Here is a 10,001-nt window from a genome sequence, read left to right as displayed (position 1 = left end):
TTTAGTTTATATACTATATATATATGTAACGTAAATAACTTAAAAAACACCCGGGGGGGGGGGCTGTGGAGTCTGTTTGCTTAAAAAGCTCAACTGCCCATGTAAACTTTGAAATCTAATGTGGAAATGAAGCTCTCCATTTTTTTGGTGACAACAGAAATTTGCTGTGATATGCAGGCCAAAATCCCAAGCCAAAATGACGTCATCTTCTGGCCGAAGACGCTAAAGCTATGATATTCGTACAAAATATGGGTCTCAGCCGACAAGCCGTAACTCAAGAAAGATTCCTGATATTCAAACCAAACCTTTGTGATTTTATCAAATGAACTGGATTTTTAGGAAAAAGGTAAAATGCTAGTTGGCTTTTATGTTCCATAAATAAGTGCGAAACCGGAGATGATTCAGCAGGTTTGGCAACACAAAAGCGAAGTTACCCTGCACAAATCAGTGTATTCAAACTTTTAGATTTCATTTTGCACCAAACAATCTCTGGTCCCTCTCCCGATGCCCCTTCTCGCCTATTTTGCAAATATGAAAATGATATCCGCTGTCTAATTTGACGCAGATTTCAAAACAAGGCAAGTGACCAAAAAATAATTGGGCTACAAACTTTCACCTGAGGTGAGAACAGCCAGTTTCATGAAAGATAACCGAAAACAGCAGGGACTCAAAGTCCAAAATCCAATTTGGTGACTTTAATTCAGGCTATCAATTCTATTTGATTCACAGTCTGTGCTTCCCCCAAGAAATTCAAGGAATCCTCCACATCTAGAAAAATCAATAGATAAGCTACCGTTCCTCTTGATGCAAAAGGTATGTGTGGTTTTGGCAGCATAGTACAGTACATTGGCACTAACCATGCAAAAAAAAAACTCAACGAAGCTCTTTTGCATGGCTACTTGCTTCAGCTTGCAGGTATTATTAGCATAGGGTTGTATGGATTGTTATTTGCAATGTGCATTACAATCGCAGTCTGATTGTTTCAGCGTGTGCTTCGGGAACATGCAGCACATTTCCACTTTATAAGCCAGTAACGGCAATAAAAGGTCAACACGTTGTTCTGTTTCAGTGCTCATTGTTTATGAATAAATAAAAAAGGCCTTTTTGGGCAAGAGTATTGAGAGACAGACAGACAGACAGACAGAGAAAGAGAGAGAGAGAGAGAAATTTATAAAAAAATAATTTATAAAAAACTTCCATTCTTTATCAAAGAATGAAAAATGTGCAGTCCTTTTAGGACAAGGACCAACAGCCCCAATTGTGGCGCAATATATATCAGCTTGCCATAACCTGAGGGACACTGAGTGACCATCCAACATAATTATATTTATTTATTTATTTTTATTTTTATTTTTTTTATTTATTTTTTTTCTCTAAATGCTTGTGCCGATTGAACATTAATATTGTTATTGTTCTGTTTTTTTGTTTATAGAATGTTATTAGTATCACTGTTATTAGTATTCCACTGTAAATCTGTATTTAGAATTGATTTATGATGCTTTGGCAATATGTACGTATGTATTTCCTGCCAATAAGCAATTTGAATTTGAATTTGAGAGAGAGAGAGAGACAGAGAGAGTAAAAAATAGAGAGAATGAGAGAGAGAGAGAGAGAGAGAGAAAGAGAGAGTAAAAAATAGAGAGAGTGAGAGTGAGAAAGAAAGAGGTTTGACTGGTTTGATTTGTGGAACGGGAATACGACTCTAAACAGATTATGACCGAGATGCCATTCTCCTTCAGTCATCAACAATCATAAATATTCAGAGGGTGAGCCTGAGAGGAGGGGGGTTGGGGGGGGGGGGAGGTTACTTAAGACCAAAGGTGCATGAGCTGATCTTTGTACTAAAAACCGTGTTAGGCTGAGAAGCTGCACTGGATACTTACCCACTGGTAACGGTGCATTGGCAATTGCTCTCTCTCTCTCGTATATTTTCTCTCTCTTTCTCTCTCTCTCTCTCTCTCTCTCTCTCTCTCACTCACTCTCTCTTTCTCTCTGTTACATGCACACACAAAGGCTCAATTGTTTGATCTCCTTATGTAAGTGTTGATCTTTCACTCCGGGGGAAGACTTTGAGTGCAGCCGGTGAGGAGGATGAGTATCACAGCCGAAACCCACTCCGTACCCCTGAACGATGGAAACAGAATCCCCTTGCTGGGACTGGGCACCTACGGGGATCCGCAAACAGTAAGAGTTTCATTTTCGCTCACTCGCGCGCGTCCGTTCTGACTCCTGCTGCGGAGTTCGGCCTATCACACGCGGCGGTACAGTACGAAGTGTCTCACCTGTCTGCGGTCCGCCTCGCGCCCCGAGTTTCTCATGAGTCTGCGATTTTTTTCTCTCTGAATGCTGCTGATTAACTCGTCCCAAATCAACTCTAGTTGGCTTTGATCTCAAATCACTGTTCAGTGTTGGTGATGTATGTCTATATAGTGCACTTAGCTTTGACATTACAGTATAGGCGCAGGCAGTCATTCTCATTATCTAGAAGGCAATGGCACCTTTGAACTATGGCCTGCTATCTGTGCTTGTGTTGAGTAGCGGCTTGGAACAAAAACTGATTTTTAAACTCTCGCCTGTGATTTATATGTCAGACAGCACATTGCGTCCCATCTGTTAGCTTTCATTTCTACTCCTGTGCTGCGTTTAAGCCAAATCAAACCTTTTCGGGATCTCAAACACTTTGACAGTTTGTGGTGAGATATGACATAATGACAAAAACCCAGTCATCTATTACAAAGGATGGACTTAACTATTGCCTGCTATCGTCTTTGAACCTTGGACAACATTTCAAACTCTCTCGTGTATCGTGAAAATTGGTATCCAGATTTTTTTGTGTGATTAGAGCAATGCATTCTTTTTGACAGATGTTGTGAGCATGGGATTGTTTAAAGACAGATTCACCATGAGCAAAACTTGAAACTATTTGCTTGAGAGATTTGATGAAGAGTTCATCAATGTGAGAAAATGTTCAATGTCCAGGGCATTTGTGCTTTTTGGTATAAATCCTCTTAAAAAGTCACCGTGTCTCCAATCTCAACCAGCCTGTGTGTGCATGATGCAGACGACTACTGTGTCAAGTACATAGGAATACATAATGATGAGAAACAGCGAATCTAAGGTTTGTCATTTACCTATAGCCGACAGTAGGGCTGGCCAACCCTGTTCCTGAAAATACACTGCCCTGTAGGTTTTCACTGCAACCCTGACAAAGCGCACCTCATTCAACAGCTAGAGATCTCTTTGAGCTGGTAATTACCGATCAGGTGAGCCAGATTAGGGTTGGAATGAAACCCGGCAGGACGGTAGACCTCCAGGAACAGGGTTGGTTACCATTGGTCTAGAAGGTATTGTTGGGAAACAGACAGTTTTGTGTATTCTGCGTTTGGGAAGTTTCCGCTGGGCCCCAGGGGGGAGAAGGGGGCGAGCCCCCCTGTTGTATTTCAATTTCAATGTGAATGGTACCTGTTTGAATAGGTAGGATGGGTTTGAATTTGAATGGTCCATTCGGAAAGCACAGCCTCTTATCACCAATCAGAGGCAGTGATCCCTTTCAACAATAGAATTCCACTGTATAAATCTAATCACCCACCAATACTATTTTGAACTTTCTTGCTGAGTTGTTCCCGTAGCTGGCTGCGTAATAAATCTTCTTGTTTTTACTACAAACTTTTGATCTGCTTCTTCCTGGGCTAACGGTCATTTTACCTGTTTTTGGTAACATCTTGAGTAACCTACAGTATCCAGCCTGTACTTGTACCCCCTAGGGTGTCTGCCTCCATTACATGACTGGCAATCTGTTACAAACTTTGACAAATTTACTGTCTGATATCCATGCAGGATGTAACTAATTTCCACCTAGGACCTATTTTTCTACTGACTGGACCCAGCCTGAAAAATCTTTCAGAAATCGTTTCATGAATCCCTTTCACAAATTTAAAAAACCTAATCAAATCCCCTCAGTCTCATTGGGCAAAGTCCACATAGGATAATAGTCTTGAGTGTCGCTACCTCTTGCCTGTTTTCCCCAGACGCCCAAAGGCACTGCTTACGAGGCCGTGAAGCTGGCCATCGAAGTTGGGTACAGGCACATCGACGGGGCCCTGGTGTACTTCAACGAGCACGAGGTCGGCCAGGCCATACGCGAGAAAATAGCGGACGGGACCGTGAAGAGAGAGGACATCTTCTACTGCGGCAAGGTACGAGCCCTTCACTTCCGCTCCGGCTCCACGGCTCGCCGTGCTAACTCTCGGTCTCTCGACTGTTGATTTTTGAAAAAAACGGACTTTTACCGTTAAGTGTCCTGTGGCGCGCTAACGCCGCCAGCTCAGCGGCGCTCTAGGGCGGGGCTGAACGCCGGCCGGGCGGCTCGGATGCCTGATCCTCCCCTCCGATTTGTTTGCGACACCAGCTGTGGAACACCTTCCACCCGCCGGAGCTGGTCAGGCCCACCCTGGAGCGGACGTTGAAGGCCCTGCAGCTGGACTACGTGGATCTCTACATCATCGAGCTGCCCATTGCCTTTAAGGTACGCCCTGCAGGAGTCAGTCCCACCTCAAGCCAGTCTCACCTCAAGCTAGCCTCACCTCAAATCAGTCCCACCTGACATCAGTCTCACCTCGAGTCAGTCTCACCTCAAGTCAGTATCACCTCAAGGAAATGAATTGAAATTCAAATACTTAAAATGTGAACAGTATCGACCTTATTATGTGAGCTGTATCGACCTTATTGTGAAGACAATACCGTAGTAATGAAAGACACTATAAATATTTCACTGGGCATCCGTGTTACGCATCTCAACGAACCCCTATTCTGTTAATCGCACTGTGCAAACCCCCTTCTAGCCTGGAGACTCGTTTTACCCAAAGGACGAGAACGGAAAATACATTTATCACGAGACAGACCTCTGTGCCACCTGGGAGGTGAGTGTTCCGCGTGACCTGTCTAATCCCTACCTCCTTTTTCCTTTAGAGGTGATCTGAGGGTGTCTCGCCCCTTTCTCGCTCTCTGAAAAGCCAGAACGTGGTATTCTCGCATGCCCACCCATTTTCCCTCTCTCGCCTGACTGTACTTTTGTAATACGAGCCTCGCCGTGTCCTGCTGTACTCAAAGTCCTAGCAAACCCGGCTGAGGAAATGCACGTACAAAACAGAGCAATTAAAAGCAGCGTTTTTTTTTTTTTTGTGTTGTGTTTTTTTTCTTCTCCTGTTGGTTAAAATTTGTGGAAAATGTGAGTTCTCAAAACCAGGGGTGTTCTTGTATGCATGCTCCAGTAAAAACTTGCAAATAACACATTTTATGGCTTCGTTTACCTTTACCAAAATTAATTACAGCGAGGAGGGTGATACTGAAATCAGCGGTAAAATTTAATGACGAGGCAAAAGCCTGCATCGTTACCTGCAGCAGCAAAGTTATATGGGACAAACGGCACTGGAGTCAACAAGTTCAAAGACCTCTATAAACTAAAGCAGCGTTTCTCAACCTTTCACCTTCCGCGGCACACTTTCCAAATGCACAGAATCTCATGGCACACCACTCTCAAAAGCATAAAAAATAAACACCCTGCAGCCCCCCCTCCACACGCGCACGCATACGCACACATGTTTTTTTGGGGTTTTAATTAAGCCATATGCATTTTAATGACACTTATTTTGGCTTTTTGTGAATGGGATTTGTTCGTTTGAGTTTTTTTTTTTTTTTCAAAGGACTTTTCACACGGCACACCTGACCTCTCCTGACGGCACGTCAGAGTGCCGCGGCACACCGGTTGGGAAACGCTGGACTAAAGTTCTGTGACCTTAATCACGTGCTGTTTATTTTAGCCCGCAGGACCTTCGGTCTGAGTGAACTTTGTCACTGAGGAGTACATTTTCAAGCCCTGGCTCGGTCTCGCCCTCTCTCTCTCTCTCTCTCTCTCCCTCCCTCTCTCTCTCTCTCTCTCTCTCTCGAAACAGGCCCTGGAGGCCTGCAAAGACGCGGGCCTCGTGAAGTCCCTCGGAGTGTCGAATTTTAACCGCCGTCAGCTGGAGCTGATCCTAAAAAAGCCGGGCCTGAAGCACAGGCCCGTGTCCAACCAGGTACCCCCCGCGTTTGGCGCCTTTCGAAGCTCAAAGCGAAGCGTACCTTTCGGCACGCAACCCAAGTTGGCGGTTATGGGTGGCGGAACGCTTCCACTGAATTTGCATTGCAGATTTCATTGTCTTAATTCGCACACCCGGTAAAGCACCCGTACTTGTTATACGAGGTTTGAAACTGAATCACATTCTGACGGAATATCCCGCATCAGTGATTGTTGTCAAACACATTTCTTGTGCTGTGTCAGTACAAATTCAAATCCAAAACGCCCCCCCTACAGACTTTATCATGTTATTTGCTTTGAATAAACATGGCCTGTCCGGTAATGATCTTGTACCAGTGGGGCAATGTTTGGACACATCAATTAAAGCCAGCTTAGCCACTGACCTATAACATGGCACGTAAACCTGCTTGAACCAATCAGATTTCAGGAAATCAGTCTCACAAACTGTAACGCCCTATTCTGATTTTGGAGGCAGACAGCGACTGGGATTGATGTTCTCCGGTTCTTTAGTAAAAAAAAATATGATGTGGTTGGAATGAAGGAAATTACTCTTGTGTGCTTTGTAAAGAACTTTGTAAAGAACTGAGCTTCATTTACAAACTTGTAATCTCATTTGTTTGATGCAGGTGGAGTGTCATCCCTACTTCACTCAGCCGAAACTTCTGGAGTACTGTCGCCAGAACGAAATTGTCATCGTGGGGTACAGTCCCCTGGGAACCTCCAGAGACGCTTCCTGGTACAGACTGCTTCCAATTCTTCAGTAGAGGGCGGTGTTATCCCATTAAAACGGCAACGTGCACATTTAGGCTGTGAACTGAATTTGTTCAATTAGATTCAATTTGCATTAATATATTGTTATCAAACCTGTGCAGTACTGGCAGAAAGTGTATTTTGACATTACAATCTAATAATATTAAAGAAGACGTTAAGAAAATCAGTGACAATAAGGCCACGGGCTGCATAAACTTTATTTTTTTCCTTTTTTTAAGGGTTAATCTGAAAAGCCCTCCTCTCTTAGAGGACGCTGTTCTGGTTGCCATCGGCAACAAGTACAAGAAGACATCCGCTCAAGTGGCTCTGCGGTTCAACATTCAGAGGGGCGTCGTAGTCATCCCTAAAAGCTTCAGCCCGCAACGTATTAAGCTGAACTTTCAGGTGCGTCCGAGACCGCGAGCGCTACAGACGGCTCTCCCTTCGGAAATGAGACGCTGGAATGTTCTTTCGGAACGGTTGCTCTCCGAAACCGCAGAACAGGCGCAAGCACTTCTGCTTTTCTCCGTGCATTCTCTGAACGCCTCGTTTCCATGCTTGTGTAATTTGGCACACCCTATTGTATCAGGGTGATCAAGACAAATTCAAATTGTGTACAAGTTATGAAAAGCCTTATTTACACCTTCAAATATCCTTTCACAAAATTACTTATTTACACTTTTTTCAAACGCTGACAATTATTGTAAGACTCATCTTTATTTAGATTTGGATTGCCATTACCTTATAAACCCATATTATTATACACCTATGTAAATACAGGCATAAAATGTATGTAAGAAAATGTGCATTCATTCCTTAATTTTAGTGTGAACAGAGGTAGGCAACCCTGGTCCTGGAGTACCTGTGATGTTCCTGGTTTTTGTCTGAGTTTGATTGCCAGAGTTTGATGGAATACTGTGAGTTTTTACCTGAATATTCAGCGTCTGAATGGCGAAATGCTGACTGCCTCCAGCACATGGCTCGTCTGTGTTCCTTATGTCTTAATCCAGGCATGTGGGTATAGGTGTGGAGGAAGAAAAACCCGGAACATCTCTGGCACTCCCAGACTAGAGTTGCCTTCCCCTGGTGTAGCTCAACCCACGCGATTATGTACCTAAACTGGCAGCTTTCTGTGCTGTGAGAAACACAGCTAGATAACTCCGCTTCTCCCTGTTTCCAGATATTTGACTTTTCTCTAACCGAAGAGGAAATGAAAGCCATCGAGGGACTCAACAAAAACATCCGATTCGTGGAGCTGCTCATGTGAGAGAAGGATCATCTAAGCATCAGAGTGCCTCTGATGTGTTTTTACAAATACTACGTATTAAAAGAAAAACTATAGGAGAGGGTGTCTGACAGCTTTGCGAGATTAAACACTAGTACATTTTTTTGTTTCACTGCAAATTAGCTCTGCTGGTTTCTTTGAAATACATGAGTCTTGTTGAGCACCTGTACATGCCACTGCTATTTCTAGACAAGAATGCAGTATAGTAACAGCTCATTATCAAATATGTGACCTTCTATCATTCCACTTTAAATCCCCCCCTTTCATGACACTCATGTTACATGTACCCCCATTCCAGCACTTTTTGTAATTTGTATTTGTCCTAATATTGTAGCTTGTTCTTCTCCCTAGTTTGGCTTGGCATAAGTTAGGTCAGAATAATGCTCACTGCGTGAACTGAACTGTGTTCTTGGCTATAAATAGCTGTACGAAATTAGTATCGTACCTTATTGAACCTGTGTTTTGTAGTTGTCCAACGACCGTGATTTGCACTTTTTGTACGTCGCTTTGGATAAAAGCGTCTGCTAAATAAATGTAATGTAATATTCTTCTTTGCATCTTCCATTTATTTCAGGTGGAGTGACCATCCAGAGTATCCGTTCCACGATGAATACTAACAGCCTCGAGACCTTCAGTATATCATAGAATCTATTCCTGTACCACTTCGGGCCTACAGTTTCTCAATAAAGAAAAACTGCAATAAACAACCAACATTTTGTTTACAATCTTTTATTCTTTTTTGTTTGTGCAGTGTTAATCAGCTGACTGCATACACTTGCACATTATGTGTTAGCCTGTCTCATGGGTTCAGTGGATGAACTATTCTGACAGACTTGAATTTCCGTCTGCACAATATTGCAGCCATTTCTCTGCATTGTGTTTGGTGGATTTTTCTACCGTCTCACTACATTTATAGCTGAAACTTGATTTATAACTATATAGGACATTCTTATTTGCCACGCCATACTCTGAAGTGTGAGCAACTTAAACAGTGCGAAGCTACTCACAGTGAGCCACAAGAAGGAAATTACTTCTAGTGATGACTGGGGAGGGAAAATTTAAAATAAAAGCAAGAATTTTGCATTTCAAATTGTCACTGATCGAGTGAAGGGTGTCATGGGGATTGCATGCCTGTCTGCTTACCGTTCTCTGTTCACATATGCATGTTATTATTGTCATCAAAATAGCACAAAGAATAAGAATTCATAGAAGAGGAGCCATTTCTATATAGAGCCAAAGGGCAACAGCTCCAAGATGGAGCCCAGAAAATGAAAATCAAACTAATAATGACAAACAGATTAACAAAATCATGTTACAGCCAATATTATGTCACATAAAGTATCACAGCAGCATTACATGAAAAAAAATATTATTCACATAAAATTAAGGGCACAGCACTGTAAGCTCCACTTTTGGAAAAAAAATGTCCTGAAAATTATATTATCGTGCACATTGTGGCAAAGATAGTAACTGCTGTTCTGAAACAATAGTTTATTGTTGTAAATGAATTAATTTATTTGTGCAGGAGAAAAACACAGTTGACAGCAGCATACATGCGTGGGAACACACAGGAACACCAAAGACAATATAAAAAAATGGCAAGACAGTTTATAAAACAAATAAAAAGTCAGTCTTATTTTCAGTGTCCCAAACAGGTTGCCTGGCCCTCCAGATTTAGTCCTTAATATGCCCTTGCCTAAATTATTCATGTACACACATTCGGACTTAAGTACTAGAACAAGTTCATCAGCGCACCACAACAGCAAAAGGTGAATCACCGCCATCTACTGTTTTGGAGTGGAGACGCGACGTGGACGACTAAATCCGGTCTGCCATTCCAGTCGAATAACATTCGCTTGTTAATTTTCCAGTGCTCGCGGGAAATTCCCC

General features: G+C 42.7%; 1 protein-coding gene across 5 annotated transcripts; it reads left to right on the top strand.

Moving 5' to 3' along the window:
* Positions 1-722: 722 nt before the first annotated feature.
* Positions 723-8,822, top strand: LOC135245432 (aldo-keto reductase family 1 member D1-like). Of its 5 annotated transcripts, none has more exons than XM_064318473.1 (10): positions 723-813; positions 2,014-2,184; positions 4,029-4,196; positions 4,409-4,525; positions 4,842-4,919; positions 5,952-6,074; positions 6,703-6,812; positions 7,066-7,231; positions 8,007-8,089; positions 8,686-8,822. In XM_064318473.1, exons 2-10 carry the CDS (start codon positions 2,092-2,094, stop codon positions 8,726-8,728), a joined length of 981 nt encoding a protein of 326 aa, XP_064174543.1. In that variant the 5' UTR covers positions 723-813; positions 2,014-2,091; the 3' UTR covers positions 8,729-8,822. The 5 variants fall into 5 exon arrangements, with proteins under 5 accessions (XP_064174543.1, XP_064174546.1, XP_064174545.1 ...); XM_064318476.1 differs by lacking the exon at positions 723-813 and adding an exon at positions 1,667-1,766 and having other exon boundaries at positions 2,067-2,184; XM_064318475.1 differs by lacking the exon at positions 723-813 and adding an exon at positions 1,790-1,889 and having other exon boundaries at positions 2,067-2,184.
* Positions 8,823-10,001: the final 1,179 nt, after the last annotated feature.

Source organism: Anguilla rostrata, chromosome 19 (assembly GCF_018555375.3).
Source record: "Anguilla rostrata isolate EN2019 chromosome 19, ASM1855537v3, whole genome shotgun sequence".
Classification (NCBI taxonomy): Eukaryota; Metazoa; Chordata; class Actinopteri; order Anguilliformes; family Anguillidae; genus Anguilla; species Anguilla rostrata.
Note: the sequence above shows the minus strand (reverse complement) of the source record. Positions and strands in the feature narration are given on the sequence as shown.

Coding starts and splice junctions, on each gene's coding strand:
- LOC135245432 (XM_064318473.1), top strand. CDS start 2,092: ATGAGTATCACAGCCGAAACCCACTCCGTACCCCTGAACGATGGAAAC. Junction 2,185..4,028: donor CCTACGGGGATCCGCAAACA/GTAAGAGTTTCA, acceptor TGTTTTCCCCAG/ACGCCCAAAGGCACTGCTTA. Junction 4,197..4,408: donor ACATCTTCTACTGCGGCAAG/GTACGAGCCCTT, acceptor TTGCGACACCAG/CTGTGGAACACCTTCCACCC.